At 43.5% G+C, this 23,675-nt stretch overlaps 1 protein-coding gene across 3 annotated transcripts in view; it reads left to right on the top strand.

Moving 5' to 3' along the window:
- GSDME (gasdermin E) overlaps positions 1 to 23,147 on the top strand; it is a 64,682-nt gene extending 41,535 nt beyond the window's left edge. For 2 of the 3 annotated variants that reach the window (XM_070510426.1, XM_044765821.2), the window contains exons 8-10: positions 132 to 327; positions 11,173 to 11,246; positions 14,455 to 23,147. In XM_070510426.1, the coding sequence (XP_070366527.1) occupies positions 132 to 327; positions 11,173 to 11,246; positions 14,455 to 14,688 (504 nt within the window). In that variant the 3' untranslated portion in view covers positions 14,689 to 23,147. The remainder of the gene's footprint in view (positions 1 to 131; positions 328 to 11,172; positions 11,247 to 14,454) is intronic. The other variant, XM_070510433.1, reaches the window with a different exon arrangement.
- The last annotated feature ends 528 nt before the right edge of the window (positions 23,148 to 23,675 follow it).

The raw sequence follows: 23,675 nt of genomic DNA, 5'->3' as shown, positions 1-23,675 counted from the left end.
AAGCTGCGGATCTTGCTTTAGTTGGGAGATGGTGATGGACAAGGGGCTGCCTGTCGTGGGGCAGACGCCCAGGTTGTGCCCAGCTTGGCCTCTAGCTTCATCGCGTCTGTCTCTTGTCTCCTCCCCTGCAGTGTGACGACTTGGTCCACAGCCTGTCACCCCCGCTGGCGATGTTGGGGGAGCTGAAGCCCCCACACCGGCAGGACCTCACAGCCTTCCTGCGGCTGGTGGGGTACAGGGTGCAGGGCGGGTGTCCTTGCCTGGAAGACGGGGTCGGCAGCCAGAAGCTCTTCTCTACGGCCTATTTCTTGGTCAGCGCGCTAGCAGGTACGGAAAAAAGGAAGAAATGCTGTTGTTGCCTTGGAACTGCTTTGCTTGCTGCTTCGGAAGCTTTGGTACACATGGTCCCCTGCCTTTGAGCAGTACAGGCAGGACAGGAAGGGGAAGGCTGGCGACGTTTACATGATTGCCAGGAAAAGTCAGCGGCTTAGGCACAAAGGAGGCCTGTTCTCGGCCTCCTGCACGCTCCCAGGAGCGCCCCTCTGCCCTCCGCCAGCGCGGGCGTGGCGGGCACAGCCTCCCCAGGCACAGCTGTGGTTCACACCGGTCCCAGCCCTGCTGAGTGGTTTCCTCCTCCTCATCCTCTTGTTCCTACTCGCAAACTCATTGCCCTGCTCCCAGGGCAGCATGGTGGCCATTGGGCAGGGAGGCTGCGGAGAGCCTCGGATGCAGCTCCACAGCGAGCACACTGGTCCAGAAATGGCGCTCCCCAGGGCACGGCCACCCAGTTAGTGTCCGGCAGTGGACCTGCCCTGCCCCTTCTCTCCCACTCCCATCCAGAGCTCACCAGGCTGCGGGGTCTGGTACCAGAAGGTGGTTATACTGTGTGAGGAAGCAGGGGTCTCAGTTCCTTCTCAGAAAGGCAAGACCTGGCAAACCAGCCCAGTCTTCTAGTCCCCACAACTTCCCCCAAGGAGATATGAGTCAGGGCATTGAGTTCCTGATGTATTCAGGGTTCCTCCCCAGCACCACACAAGAATGGAGGCCCAGGAATCTCCACCTTTTAAAGGATTAATCAGAGAGAATGCCTCTCCTCTATATGCTGATGAATGTATGCCCTATGTCTTGTTCCAGGTCATGAATAAAAGTTTTGACTGGGACAGGACATAAGACAGAGCACTGTGGAACTCCGCTAGAGACCTTTCCCCTGATGTTAACATCAGTATATCAGACAGAGTCCTCAAATACAGGCATTCTATCAGGGGCTAATCCACAGGCCAGAGTTCTCCAGCTTGTAAGAGGCCTTTTCTGCACATACCATATTACTTACTGAAACATTTCTATCAATAGGCTGGATCAGTGATGTCAAATAGGTAGCACATGGCCAACATTGCAAATGCACCACAGTCCCCTTCTCCCTGAGCCTGGACACAGCTGCAAATTCTCTGCAACCTTGCACACAGGCAGCCACCTAGAACTGACACATACCGTGAGACTTACTTCTTGTTTCTGAGCTTGGAAGCCTGGGGATAGTGAAATCTTTAAGTGCTCCTGAAGACATCTACAGCAGATTTCTAAACCAATGATGCCCTTTTGCATCTCTGAACTGAGATCTCATTTACCTGTCAGTCACAGCGGAGGTCAGATCAGTATAAAACTTTTCTGTTAGTGCTCCTGTTAATCTTCGGCCCGTCTGAGTTGATGTTTTCCTCCTACAACGACAGTCTTCTCTCCTTAGAATCTGGGGAATGTGCTAGAACAGAAAATGGCCTCATCTTGAGTCCTATTTCCAGCTTTCTAAAGAATAACTCCAGTTTTTGGCTTTATAGTGCTTAACTTTTTCGGGGAGGATATAAGTGATATAAAATTATATTAGTTTTAGGTGTACAACACAATGATTTGATATTTGTATATATTGCAATATGATCATAACAATATGTCTAGTTAACATTCATCACCTTACATAGTTACAAAATTTATTTTTTTCTTGCGATGAGAACTTTTAAGATTTACTCTCTTAGCAATTTTCAAATATACAATATAGTAAACTGTAGTCACCATGTTGTACATTTCATCCCCATGACTTATTTATTTTACAACTGGAAGTTTGTGCTTTTTGATGACCTTCACCCATTTTCCCACCTCTTACCCCTGCTTCTGGCAACCAGCAATCTGTTCTCCATATCTATGAGCTTTTTTTTTTTTTTAAGATAACCTAAGTTAGTCATACAGTATTTGTCTTTCTCTGATTTATTTTGCTTAGCATAATGCCCCCAAGGACCATCCATGTTGTCGCAAATGGCAAGTTTTCTTCATTTTTATGTCTGAATAATATTCCATTGTATATATTGCACATGTTCTTTATCCATTCATCCATCAATGGACACTTTGGTTGTTTTCATATCTTAGCTGTTTTAAGTAAGCTCCAATGAACAGGGGGTGCACATATCTTTTTGATTTAGTGGAATTGCTGGATCAGATGGTAATTCTATTTCTAACTTTTTGAGGAGTCTCCATACTGTTTTTCTTAGTGGCTGCACGAGTTTACACTCCCACCAGCAGTGTACGAGGGTTCCCTTTTCTCCACATCCTCTCCAACACTTGTTATTTCTTGTCTCTTTAGTGATAGCCATTCTGATGGTTGTGAGGTGATCTCATTGTGGTTTTGATTTGCATTTCCCTGAAGATTAGTGATGAGCACCTTTTCATGTACCCACCGGCCATCTGTATGTCTTCTTTAGAAAAATGTCTATTCAGATCCTCTGCCCATTTTTAATTGATTATTGGTTTTTTGCTATTGAGTTCTATGATTTCTTTATATATTTTGGATGTTAACCCCTTGTCAGATATATGATTTGCAATTTTTTTTCCCATTCAGTAGGTTGCCATTCATTTTGTTGATGAGTCCTTTGCTGCGTACAAGTTTTTTAGTTTGATCTAGTCCCACTTGTGTATTTTTGCTTTTGTTGCCTTGACTTTTGGTGTCAAATCCAAAAAAGTCATTGCCAAGACCGATGTCAAGGAGCTTACTGCCTATGTTTTCTTCTAGAAGTTTTATGGTTTCAGGTCTTATGTTCAAATCTTTGATCCATTTTGAGTTAATTTTTGTGTCTGGTCTAAGATAGTGGTCCAGTTTCATTCTTTTGCATGTGGCTCTCCAGTTTCCCCAATACTATTTATTGAAGAGACTGTCTTTTCCCCATGGTATATTCTTAGCTCCTTTGTTGTAAATGAATTGACCATGTATGTGTGGTTTAGCCAGCGCTGGTGGTCTAGTGGTTAAGATTCAGCATTCTTACCGCTGCAAGCTGCCTTATTTTCCTGGTCAGGAAACCACACCACCTGTCTGTCAGTTGTCATACTGTGGTGGCTGTCTGTTGCTGTGATGCTGAAAGCTATGCCACTACTATTTCAAATACCAGCAGGGTCACCCATGGTGGACAGGTTTCAGTGGAGCTTCCAGACTAATACAGACTAGGAAAAAGGACCTGGCCACCCACTTTCAAAAAATTGGCATGTAAACCCTATGAATAGCAGTGGAGCACTGTCTGATAGGTGAGAGGATGGTGCAGAATACTAGGCAGGGTTCTGCTCTGCTGTGCACGGGTCTCTATGAGTCGGAATTGACTTGCTGGCACTAACAACAGATGCATGGGTTTATGGCCTCTCTGCTCTGTTCTATTGATCTATGTGTCTGTCTTTACGCCAATACCATACTGTTTGAATTACTGTAGATTTGTAATGTAGTTTGAAATTAGGGAGTGTGATGCCTCCAAATTTGTTCTTTCTCAAGATTGCCTTGCCTATCCAGGGTCTTTTATGGTTCCATAAAAATTTTAGGTTTGTTCTATTTCTGTGAAAAATGCCATTGGATTTTGATAAGGATTGTTTGGAATCTGTAGATTGCTTTTGGTAGTATGGACGTTTTAACAATGTTAATTCTTCCAGTCCATGAGCACAGGAGAGCTTTCCATTTGTTGGTGTCTTCTTCAATTTCTTTCATCAATGTCTTAATAGTTTTCAGTGTACAGGTCTTTCACCTCCATGATTAAATTTATTCCTAGGTGTTTTATTCTTTTTGATGCAATTGTAAGTGGGATTGTTTTCTTAATTTCTCTTTCTGATAGTTCGCTATTAGTGTATAGAAGCAAGAGAGATCTTTGTATATTGGCTCTGTATCCTGCAACTTTACTGAATTTATTAGTTCAAACAGTTTGTTGGTGGAGTCTTGAGGGTTTTCTCTACAGCTGCACCTTGTTTTAGTACACTTCACTTTATTCCGCTTCACAGATATTGCGTTTTTAATGAATTGAAGGTTTGTGGCAACCCTGCATCAAGCAAGTCTGTGGATGCCATTTTTCCAAGAGCATTTGCTTACTTTGTGCCTCTGTGTCACATTTTGGTAATTCTCGCAATATTTGAAACTTTTTCATTATTGTTATATTTGTTATGATGGTCTGTGATCAGTGATCTCTGATGTTACTATTGTAATTGTTTTGGGGCACCACAAACTATGCCCATCTAAGTCGGCAAACTTAACTGATAAATGTGTGTGTTCTGACTGCCCCGCCAACCAGCCAGTCCCCCGTCTCTCTCCCTCTCTTTGGGATTCCCTATTCCCTGAGGCACAACGATATTGAAATGAGGCCAATTAATAACCCTACAATGGCCTCTAAGTGTTCAAGTGAAAGGAAAAGTCACATGACTCTCAGCTTAAATAAAAAACTAGAAATGATTAAGTTTAGTGAGGATGGTGTGTCGAAAACTGAGACAAGCTGAAAGCTGGGCCTCTTGTGCCAAACAGTTAGCCAAGTTGTGAATGTGAAGGAAAAATTCTTCAAGGAAAATAAAAAGTACTACTCCAGTGAACACATGAATGATAGGAAAGTGAAACAGCCTCACTGCTGATATGGAGAAAGTTTTGTGGTCTAGATAGAAGGTCAAACCAGCCACAACATTCCCTTAAACCAAAGCCTAATCCAGAGCAAGGCCCTAACTCTGTTTAATTCTACGAAGGCTGAGAGAGGTGAGGAAGCTGCAGAAGGAAAGTTTGAAGCTAGCAGAGGTCGGTTCATGAGATTTAAGGAAAGAAGCTGCCTCCATAACAAAAAAGTGCCAGGTGAAGCAGCAAGTGCTGATGGAGAAGCTGCAGCAAGTTCTCCGGAAGATCTGGCTCAGATAATTAACAAAGGCAGTTACACTAAACCACAGATTTTCAATGTAGATGAAACAGCCTTCTATTGGAAGAAGATGCCATCTAGGACTTTCATGGCTAGAGAGGAGAAGTCAATGCCTGGCCTCAAAGCTTCAAAGGATAGGCTGACTCTCTTGTTAGGGGCTAAGGCAGCTGGTGACTTTAAGTTGAATCCAATGCTCATTTCCCATTCCAAAAATCCTAAGGCCCTTAAGAATTATGCTAAATCTACTCTGCCTGTGCTCTGTAAATGGAACAACAAAGCCTGGATAACAGCACATCTGTTTACAACATGGTTTACTGTATATTTTAAACCAACTGTTGAGAACTACTACTCAGAAAAAAAATTCCTTTCCAAATATTACTGCTCGTTGACAGTGCACCTGGTCACCCAAGAGCTCTGATGGAGACGTACAATGAGATGAATGTTGTTTTCATGCCTGCTAACACAGCATCTATTCTGCAGCCCATGGATCAAGGAGTCCTTGCAATTTTCAAGTCTTATTATTTAAGAAATACATTTCGTAAGGCTATAGCTGCCATAGCTAGTGATTCCTCTGATGGATCTGGGCAAAGTCAATTGAAAAACTTCTGGAAAAGATTCACCATTCTAGATGCCATTCAGAACATTTGTGATTCATAGGAAGAGGTCAAAATATCAACATTAACAGGAGTGTAGAAGAAGTTGATTACAACCCTCAAGGGTGACTTTGAGGAATTCAAGATTAAAGTGGAGGAGGTAACTGCAGATGTGGCAGAAGTAGCAAGAGAAGTAGAAGTGGAACTTGAAGATGTGACTGAGTTGCTGCAATCTCATGGTGAAACTTTAATGGATGAGGAGTTGCTTCTTATGGATGAGCAAAGAAGGTGGTTTCTTGAGTTGGAAATTACTCCTGGTGAAGTGCTGTGAAGATTGTTGAAATGACAATGAAGGGTTTAGATTATGTAAACTTAGTTGATAAAGCAGTGACAGGGTTTGAGAGGATTGACTACAATTTTGAAAGAAGTTCTGTGAGTAAAATGCTGTCAAACAGCGTCTCATACTACAGAGAAATCGTTCATGAAAGGAAGAGTCAATCAATGCAGCAAACTTCATTCTTGTCTTATTTTAAGAAATTGACACGGCCACCTCAACCTTCAGCAACCATAGCCTTGATCAGTCAGCAGCCAACACTGAGCAGCCTTCAATTCTGAATGACAACTTTGCTAGGTCGAGTATTCTTAGTTGGAAGTTTTTTTTTTCCCAGCACTTTGAATATATTGTGCCACTTCTTTCTGGCCTGCCTAGTTTCTGCTGATAGTCTTATGGGGGTTCCCTTGTACATAACAAGTTGTTTTTCTCTTGCTGCTTTTAAGATTCTCTCCTTGTCTTTAACTTTTGGCATTTTAATTATAATATGTCTTGGTGTGGGACTCTTTGAGTTCTTCTTATTTGGAACTCTCTGGGCTTCCTGGATCTAGATGTCTCTTCCCTTCCCCAAGTTAGGGAAGTTTTCAGCCATTATTTCTTCAAATAGGTTTTCTGCCCTTTTCTCTATATCTGCTCCTTCTGGAACTCTGACAATGTGAATGTTGGTCTGCTTGAGGTTGTCCCATAGTCCCTTAAGGTATCTTCACTTTTTTTTATTCTTTTTTTTCCTGAGGAAGATTTGGCCTGAGCTAACATCTGTGTCACTCTTCCTCTGTTTTGTATGTGGGTCGCTGCCATAGCATGGCCGCCGACAAGTGGTGTAGGTCCATGCACAGGAACTGAACCCAAGCTACTGAAGTGGAGTGCACTGAACTTAACCACTAGGCCATGGGCCCGGCCCTGATTCTGTTTTCTTTTTGCCACTCTTTTTGGGTGAGCTCCACTGCCCTGTCTTCAAGTTCACCGGTCCTTTCTTCTTCTTCTTCATCTAGTCTACCCCTCTAGTGAAGCTTTCTAGTGTATTTTCAGTCCAGTTATTGTATTCTTCAGCTCTGTGACATCTATTTGGTACTTTCTTATATTTTCTCTCTGTTTGTTGAAGTTCTCACTGTGTTCATTCATTCTTTTCCCAAGCTTGGTGAGTATCTTTATGACTGTTATTTTGAACTCTTCTCAGTTAAATCACTTATATCATTTCATTAAGGACTTTTTCTGAGGTTTCATCTTGTTCTTTCTTTTGGAACATATTGCTTTGTTTCTTCATTTTCCTTGACTCTCTGTGTTGGTTTCTGTTCATAAGATAAAACAGTTGCTCCCGGTCTCACCTCTCCCAGTCTTCAGGGAACAGCCTCATGTAGGAGATGAACCTTACTGTTCAACCCTGCCCTAGCTCGTGGTTGTCTCAGACCTTTTTGATTGTCTAAGCAGCCTATTTCATTTTTAGTGGCTCCCAGTAGTTGAGGGTTTGCCAAGACCTGTCAGTGTCCCAGAGAGGAAGATCTCAGTCAGTACCTAGATTCAGGCTGATTGGAAGCCAGAGCCTCAGGAAGCAGCTTTTACAGTATGCCAATATATGTAGTCCTCTGGGAATGCAAGCATAAGTCCCACTGGCCACCACAGCTGGGTGACCTAGAAGTGTGTCCTGTGGGTGGCAGTCACAAAAATCGGGGTGTCCGATGATTGTACAAGCTCCTTTCTGGGAGACACTGGTGACCTGGTGAGAGGCAGATGCAGAGCACCAAGGTGGCATCCACTGGCCTCTGTCCCTGGAGAGCACTTCAGTAGGCCTTAGATGTGTGCCAAACTTGAAGCCTGCCCCTCAGGCTGATGCTCCAAGACAAGCACATAGGCTTCTTTCACAGATGACTGGGGGTGTGTTTCATTCTGTGTCTGTGCCGTGGCCTGGGGGTGGTAGCCAGCCAAGAACTGTCTGTCCATTTGTTACACACCCATGGGACCCAGGAATGCAAACCCTACTTGCCACCAGAGCCGGGTGATCAAGGCATCCCCTGGGCGGCAGCTGCAAAAACCTGGGGACCAGACACGCGTAGAAGCTCCCCTCTGGGAGACACTAGCACTCTGGAGTGTGGCAGAGGGAGAACGGAAGGATAGCGCCTGCCCTCTAATGTTTCTGGAAAGCATTTGGTCAGCCCTTAGGTCTGTGTTTGGTTAGAAGCCTACCCCTCAGACCCCAGCTATGAAGATAAGCTAATAGGCCTCTTTCACAGAGAGACTGGGCTCCTGGGTCTGTTGTCCCCTGGGGATGGTAGCCAGTTAAGAGCTCTTTCTCCATTGGTTGCAGTCCTGTGGGACCCATGAGCATATGCCCTGCTGGCCACCAGAGCTAGGTGATCTAGAAATGTCCCCTGGGGGCAGATGCAAAAATCGGGGTGCCAGATGAGGGGATAACCTCCTTTCTGGGAGACACCAGTGAGCCGAGAGAGGCAGAGGGAGAGGGCAAAGACGGTGTGGACCGGCCTCTGTTCTGTAAGAGCACCACTGTAGGCCCTTAGATGTGTGCCAAACCAGAAGCCTGCCACTCAGGTGCCAAGACAAGTAAATAGGCCTTTTTCTTAGAAAGACTGGGGGTGTGTTTTGTCTGCACAGTGTCCTGGTGGTGGTGGCTGACCGAGAACCCTCTCTCTGACTCTTACAGTCCTGAGGGACCCAGGAACACAAGCCCTGCCAACCCGGGAGCCAGTGATTAAGGGGTATTCCCGGGGCAGCAGCTGTGAAAATCAGGGCACCAGACTCATGTAAGAGCTCCCCTCCAGGAGGTACTGGGGCTCTGGAGGGAGCCAGGGGGGGGTGCCAAGATGGCGCTCGGTGGCCTCTGTCCCCAGAGTACCCAACAGGCCCCTAGATGTGTGTTAAATTAGATGCCTCCCCTCAGGCTGACTTTAAGACAGCAAATACGCCTCTTTTGCAAGAAGTCTAGTCACTTATCAAATGACTACCTCTGCGCTGGGCCCCGGGGTGGGTGAATTGTGGGGAGCCCTTTAGGGGCCGGTTCTCCATGTGCTACAGCCTGTGGGGCTCCTGTCCACCAGCCTCATTGGCTTTCAAAGCTAGATGTTTGGGGGCTCATCTCTCCAGTGCAGGTCTTAAAAGTTGGGGTGCCTGATGTGGGGTTCCAACCCTTTGCTCCACAGGGAGAAGCTCTGGGTTTGAGTTCCCTCTCTTGAGTCCCTTGGGGTCACTGTGCCGAGGGTGGGGTTTATGGTGAGATTGTGTCTCAGCCTTTCCTGCCTGCTTTGATATGTTTTTTCTTGTTGGCCTGCTGCGTAGGAGTCGCTCAGGTAGTTTTTGGTTTGTTTCAAAGGAAATTGTTCCATATGCAGCTGTAGATTTGGTGCATCCGTGGGAGGAGGTGGATTCAGAACCTTCCCACGTCGCCATCTTGAACTGGCCTCCTTGTGCTTAACTTGTGTAAAGCCCTTCAGTCCCAGAATCTGGCCTGGCTCCTGGAATACTTCTTCCACCACTTTGTGACCTTAAGCGTGAACTCTCCGGGTCTCATTTGTAAACAGAGTCAGAATACAGAAGAAGAATCAAAGTAAATCATTTCAATTTAAGAAACACTGAACAAGCCTCTTCTATGATTTAGGCACTGCTAGGTGCTGAGGAGGAGAAAAATCATCCTCACCCTTTGGGAAATTAGAGTCAAGTAGTAAAATTAGTTGGTAAGCAGATGCGGTACTTTCATCCCTGTGTCCCTAGCAGCACGCTCAAAATAGTGCATGACCATCTGAGGAACGTGGAACTAAAGTATTTCCAAGAATAAGGGATGATGAGGAGGAGGAGGAGGACCTGGGACTCAGGAGCCCCCTGAAAAGTGAGGGGATGGAAGCAGGAACAGGTGAGATGACTTGACAGTGGCTCAGCCAGGACTCCTTCATGTCCCGGGTGACTTTGTCCCTGACCTTCCAACACCATGATCTTTCCACTAGGTCACATATACTCACTGTTTTCATCTTCCTGATTTGCCATAAGGGCCTGCTTGAGAATTTGTTGAAAACTGTGGACCTCTCTGTAGGCAAATGCACACAAGATTTACATGGAATTGTAGGGGGTTCTCTGGCAGAATCATCCCCCAGCGCTGCCCCAGCCTCCTCCCAGCCTCCTTCTGTTGGGAACGGACCACATTTCATTGTGCTTTGCTGGGTCACAGCCTCAGCGACACACCACCATTTATAAATAAGGCTGCTGATGAATGCAGGAGAGAGAGTGAGTTCCAAAGTGGTCCGAGAGGTGACTGTTTTCTCTTTTGCCTTTTCAGCTCAAAGGTTGTATCCTGAGGCATTGGGGCCTTTTAGGAATTGCACCTCTTTTAGCCTGGGAGGTATTTAAAATCCATTTCGAATAGCACTGACCTGGATTTCCTTCTGGGGCTTAGGCAGGGCCCTCTGGCAAGGACCCCCAGCCTCACACAGCTCTGCACCAACTCCTCCTCCCATTGGTGGCCTTGTGTCAAGTTAGCAGTGGGCCAGGGAGCCCTACACAGTCCTGAGTCAGAGGTCTGTTGTGCCACCCCTCGATCAGGCCACATCACATTTTTCTCCTCAAAATGACTTGTGACCTGGATAGAACCCTTTATAGTTTACTCAGTCCTCTGATACATGCAAAAAAAAATAATCTCTGGTCGGTCAAATGAAGAAACATGCCCAGAGAGGTGTCCCCAAGGTCATGCCCCAAGTATGTAGTGGGGCTCGAACATAGCTCTTGTCACCAAGTCCCGGGTTCTTTCTGCTTGTCCCTGCTGATTCGCTTTTCCCTGAGTCCGTACAGTGCTTCCTGGTCGGCAGATTGAATGTGAAGGAATATCCTCTGCTGAACACAGAGCTGGTTCCCTGGTTGCAACCTCTATTTTCTAAAAGGCCTTTGCTGCCTGTTCAGCATCCCTCGTTCATTCATTCGACAGTTGCTGAGTGTATCCTCTGCTGGCTGATGGGAGAGCACCAAAGTATGAATTAGGTACAATCCAGGGGCGGGCTCTGTGCCCATGGATGCTCTGTTCCCATGGATGCTTTTTTTTTCTTTGACAGTGACTGATTTTTGTCTCTTGCAGAAATGCCAGATAATGCAGCAGCTCTCCTGGGCACTTGCTGTAAGCTCCAGATTATTCCTGCGCTGTGCCACTTGGTAAGGAACCTCCCAGATGGGACCTGGGGATGGGCAGGAATGGGCAAATGAGGAGATGGACACCTAATAGCCGATGAAACACCCCTAGGCTTTCTCATCCTCAAGAGCCCTTCAAAGTAGCTTAAAGAGGTGTTACTATGAACTCCACTTTTTTACACTCTCCCCCACGCCACACGCCCCAGGAAGACGGAGGCCCCGAGGGAGAGGGTTTGTTTGAGAACTTGCTAGCAGGACTGGGGCTCCAGCCTTGTCTTCAGACTCTCACTCTCAGGGATCTCCCATTGTTTGGAGAGAACTTTGGCCCACGTTTGGTGCCGCGTTGCAGGGAAGGGGCCTTGCGCGTGTTATTTGCGGTGGTAGCTCTGTGGCTGGACCAGTTGGGTTCAGCTCTGCATCTAACTGACCAGGGAGGCATTCAGGAGGACTGCTGTGTCTCGGGGAGACCTTTCATTCTTCATGCCCTTGGGAAATGTCATGGTGAGAGCCAGAGTTAGGTAATGATGAGTTTAGCCCTCTGAGAGTCCAGGTTAAACTTTCTTTTTAAATTACAAATTGGGTCATTACTAGAAGGCGTCATCAATAGGCTGCCCAGAAACCGCTCTAATGAGGTAGCTCCTCTAATTTGGCTTCTGTGGGTGTTGCTCAGCCTGGGGCAGAGTAGCAGAGCCTACCTGGCTGGATTATTTTAAGGTCTGGTTACTAAGGGCCAAGGGCAGCATGCTGTGTAGCCCCGAAGGACCAAAGCTCAGAGCTCTGCTCCCAGATCTCGGAAGCAGATATTGGGGTAGACTGCCCAGATAGGGACCCTGACATTTGTTACACACCACTCTGGGCATGTCCAACGGTTAGTCCTTTGGTACTTCTGTGCACAGCAAAGGCCTCGGAAGACTGCAGCAAGGCATCCTTCCAAGGAGCAGCTTAGATGTCATGCCCCACTGAAGCAGACTCTGCCCACCCAGAGGAATGCTGTGTTCTTGTACTTTGACAACAACAACTGTACTACTTGAGAACGTGCCAGCATGTGTGTCCTGAGGCCAGCCGAGGGGAAAGCTGCTGGAAGAGTTTGGTTATGGAAACAAGACGTATCATTATCTAATTGTCTGTGGTGATGAGCACATAGTAGCTCTGCTTTCAGAGCCCAGCTCCCTTTTGCAGCCACTGTGTCCTTAGCATTTCCCAAGTTAGCCCTTACCACGTTGTTACAAAGTCGTCAACTGCATTCCGGAAGTATATAAAAAAATACTGCCAAGACTACGTTAGCTGACACCCTCTCCACAAACTCAGCTGAGTTGTCATCTTCCCTGAAGATCAGCTCGAGGATTTGATCTTTGTGTTGTTTCCACCTTTCGCTCTGTTGGTGTTCTAAGAGTAGCCATTAGAACACACTTGAAGGTCCAGAATGGCTGGTATTCTACTTTGGCACAAAACTACCCCCCCATAGAGTCATTTATTTGCCTTTGGGGGCTGTTCCACATAGACAAAGAAATAATTTCTCCTTAAAGAACTTTCTGGGTGTCTTCGCGTCATCTTCCCTAGATATTGCAACGACTCTTCTTCAGTCAGTGAGGCTCCTGCCTCCTGAAGGGATTTGGGTAGCATGTGTTTCTTACAGACACTTCCTTAGAACAGGCTACAAAGATCTACCTGCGTTCCTGTCGTGTCTTGTCTGGTGGTCAGAGTAACTTTTGAGAGGCTTTCTGAAGGGCTTTTCGGAGAATAGCGTCAGATATACTAACACATTTACCAAACTCTAAGAAGGTGAGTTGGAATCATCCGTAGAGAATGTTAATTTGCACCCCCTCTCCCCACCCCTTGGGTGACTGTAATCTCTTTTATACCTAGAAGTGCCTCTGGGTACTTGGGGTTGGCAGCTGTTCAGCAGAGGCTGGATGCTGCTGAGCGCTTCTCCACACCCAGGACACAGCCCGCAGTGCTGCGGTGCTGTTGGCAGTCTTCAGCCTGCGCCAGTGGAGCTCATTCTTAAGTGGCTGGGATGCGGTGTTTGTGCTTGAAGAGCAGCCTCATCCACTCTCCACAGCATAACCCGTGGTTCACAGTCTGGGCCAAATGGTGACATTACGCCTGCGGTTACACTGTGTGAGCTGTCAGTGAGGGCTGCCCTTCAGCCATGGGGCAAGCTGCGGATTACTTTCAGTAAGGTTACCATTGCTCAGAACATTTCTGGAATTCTTTTGGATTCCCTTCAGATTCAGTTAAAATTCACACATGCTTTATAGGCTTATTTCATTTTTTAAATTTTACTCTCTACATTATCAATCTGATCCATTTCTGAAGGCCTGTTTAAAAATCAAATCTACTGGCCAATTTGTAATTACTAAAGATTAAAAAACAGTAAGTGTCACAGGCACTGATCAAGACCCTAAAAGCCAAGTTTCCAATGTTCTGAGCAGTTGCAATTAGAGCAGCGTCTGAAGCGACCTCGCTGAAGAACTTCCTTTCCACACATGGAGGGTCTGTGTTCCAGGCAGGACAAGGTGACCGTGGCAGACCTGGTTCCTGCCCTCCTGAGCAGCTTAGGTTTTAGTAAACAGACTGCAGAGTGAACGTCAAGAAGATCATTTCAGCCGGAGTAAGCATATGAAGACACTGTCAAAATGTAATAGTGGCTGGCTACGGGGGAGGGAGGGGCTCGATAGAGAGGGGATTAGGACAGGCCCTTTTGATGTGGCATTTCCACTGACAACTGAGAGATGAGAAGGAAAGGTGTGTAGGAAACCCTGGTGGGAGAGGACGCCAGGCTGAAGAGATAGCAAGGACGAAGTTTCCTGAGGCAGGGAGCAGGACTAACTAAACCACTGGACCGACCCGACCCCCTTTGAGGAGTTCGCCCAAAGATGTAAGAAATTCTAATACCTTCATTAAAATAAAAAATCAGACCACCTTACTGTGTGAATGAGAAAGTTACATTCTGACATTTCTAATCTACTGGAGTTAGTGGATCTAGTAGAAGGTAGGGTTCAGAGAGGGGGGGTTCAGACAGAGGACTCCAGGCAATTTGGAAAAATCAGGCCTGAGGTCTGGATGTAGGTCAAGTATGTCTTGTTACATCTTAAGGGTTTTCCTGCTCCATTTGGGGAATTTAAAACAACTTAATTTTTTTTCATAATTAGCTAGAAGTGCATTACTATCTAACCATGTGGATTTTGTGTAACATTTTAAGTGAATTTGTTGAAATGTGTCATTGCAGCTGCATGCTATGTCTCATGATGGAGTATGTGACCTCGAAGACCCAGCCTTGGCTCCTCTGAAAGATACAGAAAGGTTTGGGGTTGCACAGCGTCTGTTTGCCTCGGCCGACATTAACCTGGAGAGAGTGCAGTCGTCCGTGAAAGCCATCACTCCCCCGAAAGACCCTAACGTTCTCCCGCTCATTCTTTACATAAGCCTGAAGGGACTCTGTGCTTTAGGCAGAGAGCATTAATAATGTCGTATTGTGACTTACACGTTATCGGCCAAGGCTGAGTATTTTTCAGTATCGTTAAGATACTCCTCTGTGGCTTAGGTCAGATCCATGTTAAAAGTTGATCAAGGAAATGAATTTGCAAACCAGTTTAAGAAGTGGTGACTTTTTTTCACTATGAATCACCTCGAGTTTAGCCACTGGGTCCTCTGCAAACAGTCTTTTTCTCCCAAGGACCCTCCTGTGCTGGTGACTCAGTACCTCAGTTGGACTCCAGCACCTGGAAAGCTGGAGGAGGGCTGAGAATTCTAAAGCCCTTTTTTTCTGCAGAAAAATGGGTCCATCTATCACTTTTTTATATTTCCCACTTTGTTATACAAAAACAGATGAGTCTGACACTTTGATCCAAAAATTCGTTTTAAATTGTGAATGCTGTGGGAAGGCAATTTCTCTTTCTAGAAGAGGCTGTAGTGATTGAAAAATGACCTTTAAGTGCCCCTGGAATACATATATTCTTCTACTAAACAAAATTATACTAAAATAATCTTCCTTCCTTAGGGGTCTAGCTATACGCATTTTATTTGACTTTGCCATGCTTTGATGAACATAGTAATTCTCTGTCTAGAACAGTGTGCTGATTTCTCATGCATTCTGGATGTTTAATTTGTAAAAGACTACGTATTGTAACACGGGAAACTCTGAACTGTGTCTATTTTGCTTTTTATTCTGTTTGGACATCCTTCTACTAAAATGGCCCAGACTGTCTCCCGAGCGCCCCTGATTCCATTGCTGATATCCACCAGGGACCTGCAGCCCCTTCCGCGTTCCCTTAGCAAAAAGCAGCTGATCTTCCTGCTAGAGTTTGTCTTCCTTCGGGAGCAGGGAGGCAGCAGGGACGAGCAGGAGCCGTTGATGGAGAAACATGTCACTTAGCACATGTTTTTACCTCAACATCATCTACTTACTCCCTTTCTACCCTTCAGATTTTAATGAACGTTAACAAGGAAGAAATGAAGTAAATAATCCTTTCATCATCTCTATTAAAAGTGAGAGTAACCTTACGCAAATACTTATGACACACGAGAAAAAAAGGATACAGAGCTGTACATTGTGGGGGCAAGAACATAAAAAATAAGCACCTTGGGGCCAGCCCGGTGGCGCAGCGGTTAAGTTCGCACGTTCCGCTTCTCGGCAGCCCGGGGTTCGCTGGTTCGGATCCCGGGTGCGGACATGGCACTGCTTGGCAGCCATGCTGTGGTAGGCATCCCACGTATAAACTAGAGGAAGATGGGCACGGATGTTAGCTCAGAGCCAGGCTTCCTCAGCAAAAAGAGGAGGACTGGCAGTAGTTAGCTGAGGGCTAATCTTCCTCAAAACAAAACAAACAAACAAAAAACAAAATAAGCACCTTATACACAAGCTGGACAGGAATATGCAAAAGTGAAAATAGTCGTGCTAAAATGGCAGCACTATACATGCCTTTTTCTCTGTTTTTCTGAAATAAGTATAAAGAGCAAACTGCAGAGAGAATGTGTCATATGAATCTACTTGTGTAAAAAATAGATATCCGTGTATCACAGTGCATGGGAAGCTTGAAGAGTTTAGTGGCTCCTTTGGGAAGAGGAGTTACAAATTGGGGACAAGAGGCGGGGGGGGGGGGGTGGCCGGTAACCCTTTTATTCCTGGTAGAGTTTTGTATATATTTTATCCTCTAAAATTAAAACAAAACACCAAAAACTAAAGATAGACTTGAGACAGAAAGAAAAGGTGCCATTCCAGCAAGTGCTGAAAGTTTGGGTTACAGGGACCAGGCAACCAAGGCCTTTGGCTATTTCCACAACTGCCCTGAGACCGGCCAGTTAGCCTGTTGGGTTTTGTTGTAAAAAATAGCTATTGAAAAGGACAGAGCCATGTACTCCAGGTGTTCCCAGCCCCTCATTACTGCCGGGCTTCCTAAGAGACCCCACTCAGGTGTGGTGGCTGAAGAAGTGCTGGGTGTGCTTCAGTGAGGGTCACTTTGGGCCTCCAAAAGGTTCTTCCAACTGGTATCCTCTTTATTACATATTGGTAATTTTAAATGTTCCTTTATTTACTGCTTGAGATCAAGAACCATACTTTTTAAAATAGATTTGGAATAATTAGTTCTAATAGCCAAGGGTCACCTAGAAAACAGATAGTAAATAAACTAACATTTCCTGGAACAGAACAGGACACCCACCTTGACCCTGATGTTTCCACAACCATTTCGCTTTCATCAATAGATGCAGGAAGAAAAACTGATATTAGCTAGTGTAGCATGGCCCGATAATGGCCCCTGAAAGGTGTCCCTGACCTAAGAATCCCTGGAACCTGAGAACATGTTACCTTACACGGCAAAAGGGGACTTTACAGGTGTTAAGGCTATGGACCTTGAGATAGACAGCTTGGCCTGGATTCTCTGGGTGGGCCCTTAAAAGAAAGAAGGCAGAGTCAGTGAGAGAGAGACCTGGCCAAAGAAAATGCGGGAAAGATGAGGCATGAGATGGATTCACTGCTGTTGCTGGCTTAGGACAGAGGTCAGTTCAAGGACAAGAGGGCAGTCCCTCTGACAGCAAGAAGTGGGGACTTCACTTCTCCAACTGCATGGACCTGAGGTCTGCCAACCTGCAAGAGCCTGGGAGCGGATTCCCCTCTAGACCTTCAGATTAGAGCCAGGGCAGGCCCTGGGAGCCATCTTGGTTTTAGCCTGGTAAGACCAGTGTTGGATTTCAGACCTACAGAACTAAGTTTGTGTTTTAAGCTGCTAAATTTGTGGTAATTTGCTACTGCAGTGACAGAGAACTGACAGGTAGTGTAAGATGGAAGAAGGTACTATATAACACCTAATTCTTTTGGAGACATCAGAAATACACCAGACTAGCAATTTCTGAAGTATGAGGTATGGAATTCCAGAAACTAGCTTGGAAAAGAGTTGCAAAGTACCTTTTCTAGAAAGTCTTCCTGCACTCATCCAGTCATGCCTCCATCTCTGGTTGGCCTGGCGGGTCCAGCCCCTCCTCCCTACAGGCCTCAGGGTGAGCTGCGTGCGCCAGCAGGTGTTGTCTTTCCCACCAGGGTTTCTCTTTCTTGGCTAGCTGGGAAATGGTCCTAGCATCACATGCCATCTAACTGGTCACAGAGGCCTTTTCTTGATCCTCTGTTTTAATCTTCCCTGTCTCTGAAATTCTTTCCTTGAGTATGTTGTCTTTGAAAGCCACCGAATTGCTTGGGCTGGGGTCAAGGAAACAATAGTTAGGGTTTCTGTGTTAAAGAAGAGAGGCAGGTGAAAAATGCATTACTTTGCCGGGAAAAACTAAAGAACATGAAGCTTTTTATGAAGATTATTAGCATTTAAAACAAATTACCAAAGCTAATCTGATATCCCCTGTATTTTATTATCTCTAAACCTTATTTCTACCTAGAAATGAAACACTACATTTTTCCAATATTAAATATTTATTTATATATACAAAAATATTTTACCATGAGTATGCAATCCCACAGATTGAACATTTCAGTTTTTATTTTGGACAGCACATGGAAATACGTGAAAAGAAAAATTTATAGGGACCGTTTCTGAAAAATCAATCGTGATCGTACTGCAGGAAAGTTTCATTTATACAAGGACAGCAGTAATGTTTCTTTTACACAGGAACTAGCAATACAATTATTTGGAAAGCAGCAGCAATTAATTTTTACTTTTAAACTTTTTCATCAGAAACTTACTTTAGTAGCTTGTTCAGCTTGGATTTTTAGGTGCTAACAAGCATTTTGCCCTCCATCAAAAAAACACAAAAATCTCTCCTACAATTACTTCAAAGACTAGAGGTTAAAAAGAGCATGCATTTGTGTTCAAAATAAAGATATACCAAAATGAAATGGGAAAAAAATCCCCCAAAGCAAGGTTTTCACATCCAACACTCATCACGGGCTGTGACAGAGCCCGATGTAACTGGCAGGAAATTACACTTGGTGAGGAACCCTGACGCTCCTTCTACAGCGAGTCCTTCTACCACTTCCTTAAAAATCAACGTCACCAAAGAAACAGGAGTCACTCCTTTTTTAAAAGAGGACACATGGCCAAAAGAAATGTTTATATTGTATTTCAATTACAGATGGAGATGAGCTATTCCTCAAACCTGGTTCTACCTGAAAAGGCATTTCTCATTTGGACCATGTTTACCAGAACAAGGTTCATGTCTTCAAAGCAATGTTATTTATACTACTGCCCGCCTCTCCTATTTAATAAGATGAAAACCATTGGTAACGACTTCTGGTTTAATGTAGGTAATTTATGACTGAGGAGTTTTTAGTGCTATGCTCTTTTCTCCTCTTCCTCCAAGCTCCCAAACCTCCTTGACTGATATGAGGAAAGCCAAAGTTCAAGCACGACCTGTCATATTTAATGTTTCTACCCTTGGCTTTCTGTTGCCGAAGTGTGATAAAAACGTCTCTTTCTAATTTTTCAAATAAGACCTTTCGGCTTCTACTTTGTGGTACTGACACTGCCTGTTCAGTGGGACTCAAGACAGGTTTACAAGCACCGAGTCACTTAATCTCCCAAGTTACAAGCGGCATTTGCGTTAACCGTACACGTGTTCCTTCAGTTTGTGCTGGAGATTAGAAAACAGTAAAAGCTAGTAGGGAAAAAAAGAACCAACTGTGGCTTCTGACTGACTTTGGTGTGTGCAGGCGACATTTATGATGGCACTGCATTATCAGTCAATGGCTGCGAAGCACTCAGAAAAAGAAACTAGGTGCATTCTTGTCAGATTTGAGGTCCACTAAGTGGACCTAACTGAATGTTTCTCCCTATGAGCAGACAGATGCCTTTTACACTTAATACTGTGGGTTAAACAGGGCTGTGGTGATAAATTTCAGCCCTAAGAATCAGGTAAGGCAGCCTGTAGGGGCAAAAGAGGAGAGGGTCTTCGGATGTGAGAGAGTACTGGATTGCTTAAATTTTGTTTGTGAGTGGTCTGGCTGGCGGCAAGGATTTGCTAAGGGTTTGGACTTAGAATGGGATTCTAAACTAAAATGGTCCTCTTGACCAGGGCCACCAAGAGAGCAGAAGAGACCCTCTTCCAGGCTGGAACTACGGCCTCGGAGCTGTTTTAAAATTGGAGGCAGGATCCCTGAATGGAGTGCACCATTCACTATGTTACTTCCAAAAGAGGCACACTTTAAAAGAACTAAGAGATAAGCAACCTCAATAGAAGCAGATACATATAACTAACAAAGTAGCCTAATAAGGATTTTCCAATTTAGCATTTGCCACATCAGAGTTACAATTACTTCTTGTAATTTAAGGTGAAGAAAAATATTAAGTTAGCCTTATTTAAACAAGTTGAATATTAAAAGTAAAGGGAGATATAAATTTTATCAAAGATCACACGGTCAGGAGTCAGAATTAGGATCAGCCAGTAGAAATACACCATCTCTATTTTTATCAAAAGAGACTATTTTAAAGAAAGTTGTGCAGTGCATTGCAGAATTGGTACAAATCATGCTTTTAAATTCTTACCTTAGCAACAAGGTATCATCATTCCTTCACTTTTTAGTATATTAAGGACTCATTTTTGAGTCTGTGCACTAAATCATTCCAGGAACACAGAAAGTAACATGATAAATTGTGGGAAATATTTAAATATGAATAAAACTTGAACCTAACAAAAATGCATTTTAAAAATAATCTTACCTTAAAAAATTATATAATTATCTTCCTCAAATATACAATGTATACTTACATAAAAACGGATATGATGCTGAACCATTAGTGAATTGTATTCTTCAAAGTTTGTGAATATTCACTTGTACTATATACAATAATCCTATTATTTAAAATACCAAATTTCTCAAAATACATTATAGATGTTATTCTACGAATTCTCACAGCAAATCCATTGAAGCAAGAGGAGGGCAGGTACCATAATCTGTGAGCCTGAAGCAGATCATAAATTCATTCAAAGGGGCTTCCACCTAGGGCTCTGTGCTTTTTCCTTAAGGAAATTAAGTTATAATGATAATTTTCAGAGCTTAAGTCCTCACATATTTTTTAGAAAGGAGATTAGTATCTGCCTCAAGGCAAAACAAGAGCCTTTTAAAACAATGTGAAAAAAGTTTCAGAATGTCTAAGAATTTGGGAATAATGAAAAATTTAAGAACACTAGTTATAATTACATGGGAGAACATATGCAGTTTTATTATTTATGTATTTTGGAAGAATTTTACATATTATACACATAGCTGTATATATATTATATATGATGACTCAAACATTTAAAAAATGGGACCTACTATCTATATACATAAAACTTCAGGATTGTTTTTTCCATATTTAGTATAAAGATTCATTACTACAAAATTATTGGCTCTGTAGCCTGTGATTTCCAGAAGTCGTAAAAGTACAATGTTAAATAGATCACTATTTTAACCAATTTTCAAAACTTTTAATGTTTACCAACTCTGAGTAATTGTACCTTAACTCCATGGCTATCCATCTTGAAAATCAACCCCAATCACTGGATCATGGCACCTGCTGTTATACGTAAAAATAAATACTAATTTAATGAACTTTTAAAGCAAAGATCATCTTTTATTGTCATTGGGATATTATGGGCAAAGCAGTTAGTATCTGGCCATAATCTATAATGCTATACTATTGTACTTTATTGCTAATTTGCATTATTTTCTAAATTTCTATTAATACCAATTTGCTCTTTTAAAGAAAACTTGTCCTTATAAGCTATTATAACTAAGTTCACTAGATTCTAGGGTTCAGGCTACTATTGCTGTAGTCATACTGGGTTTATGGTACGATTTCTATTTTTGAAGGCTATGTTCAGCAATTGTATGGTTAGAGTTGGCAAAAGTAAACAAAGTCCTGATGTATTGGATATTTGATACTATCCAAATATCAGACAGGAGTTGAGACCACATAACCAAGGCCCGGCCGTAATAAGAGTGAGATTCTACTTGTAGTGCATCACATACATTCCACTAGTTACAGTTAAGTGACTTATGCAGGACAACAACTCTATGGGTATTTGTACACTTGAAAACGAAAAACACATACATAATATTTAGTTGTTATCTAAACAGTCATGCCCTGAATGCTGGATGTGGATACTCACCTGTCCACAAGGAACCCTCAGATGCTTTAATGTATTGGCACATCGCGTCCCCCAAAAGCATACGCACGTGCATTTGTATTTTAACTATTACCAATTACTCAACATCACTGTCAACCATTTCCTCTTTGGTAAAGCTAATTGTCTTAGACCTTTCCCACAAGGGAAGCTCGCACTTCCTTCATCACAACCACACTCTCATTGCCTTGGGAGAATCCTGGGCTTGCCCCAGCAGAGCTCTGCTGGTTCCTGCAGACTCAGATGGGACTTGAGTTTCAAGTTCAATGACTACTGTATTGAGATGCAATGAACTTTTCTGAATTTATTCTCTTCAGTTCTGGCATCTAGACTGAAATGAACTAAAGTGCATCGTTTCGTTTTATATTAGGAGGGATTTAGTGTGTATTAAGTACTTAGTCATGAATACCATTTATAATAGAAATAATTCCTTTAAGTGTAGACTATTTTCTAAATAATATGCATTTATACCACACCAGGCTGAAAATATGTATGATGTAAAAATCGCCTGTCTTGTGTCCTGATGGGTGAAGTACATCTTGTGCTGCTGTAATGATCCTAAAGCCGGTCACAGAGGCTCCACGCAGCAGCATGAAGGTACACTGTGCGGACAGCACACTTCTGAGACTGTGGAAATAAGATTGCTCTTAAAATTTACAGTGTGTTGAAACACTGAGTCACAAGACATCACCTTGACACTGTGCTTTGATTCACATTGCTTTGAGAAGCCAAGAATTTCATGGAAATATACGGGGTTTAAAAGTTACCAAAGTTATTAAGAGAGTATGATCTATTTTGCCACCAATTTCCTACAAAGAACATGAATTTGTGTTCTGGATATGAAATTCTGTAATAAAAAAAATACCTATAGATTTCCAATCTTAACAATTCAGCAACTTGGGTGTTTTGTTTCACTGAGAAAAAGACTTAAGACAATGTGTGCGTGCTGCTCATGGCCACGTATTTCCTCCTCCCTCCAAGTCCTCCAGGTTGGCATTCCAAGAGACAGCATCGGTGAGGGGAAAACAAATGCAGCAGCCAAGTGTCTGCTGCCCACCACCAGACAAGAATGACGACGATAGTTAAGCACCTAACCCTTTAAGTGTGAATACTGTTTATGTGAAAAGCTAGCAGCAAAATATGGCTAATTTAGTTAATTCAGAGCTGCATCTCTGAATACGTTTTAGGAAGAACTTATACCCATCCACGAATCCTAAAGGAAGGTATCAACTGAGATGAATTTTGGAAATTTGTACATGTTAATACATCTAAAGGAGGAGAACTGGTTTCCTAATCATTAAATAAAAAGTGCACTTCCTAACAGAAATGTAAAAAAAATATAAAACATTATTTAATATATATTATATAATACATACAATGTACATATTATATAATGTATATATTATATATAGATAAAACAGCTGACAATTATTTCCCAATTTCATAAATCGTTCACTGGATTTGGTTCTCAACACAACAATTCAAACATACACCCTCATGATCACATCACACTTCAAAAAGCACACTGATTGTTCACAAAACCCCCAATTGCAAACTTAGAAGCATTTTTTTAAGTGTTGCAGAAATCTGCAGAGGCATGATACATTTGCTGACCATATCCTAATAGAAAAATGTAAAAAACAGTAGGTTCATTTTTGTCACTTAAACTTTCACAGGTGAAAATAAGTCAACTTTGAGTGTCATTCTGCTGTGCCGTCGTACAGGATAAGGCACTCTCGCAGCCTGCGTGGCCCTGCCTGCTGTGCACGTTCACTCAGCATCAGCTGTCACTATGGCGAACGAGAGTGCAAAGTATTGCTCTTCCTTTTCCCACTAAAGATA

This window comes from Equus asinus, chromosome 1, assembly GCF_041296235.1.
Source record: "Equus asinus isolate D_3611 breed Donkey chromosome 1, EquAss-T2T_v2, whole genome shotgun sequence".
Lineage (NCBI taxonomy): Eukaryota > Metazoa > Chordata > Mammalia > Perissodactyla > Equidae > Equus > Equus asinus.
The sequence above is the reverse complement of the archived record's forward strand: the minus strand, read 5'-3'. Positions and strand labels throughout refer to the sequence as shown.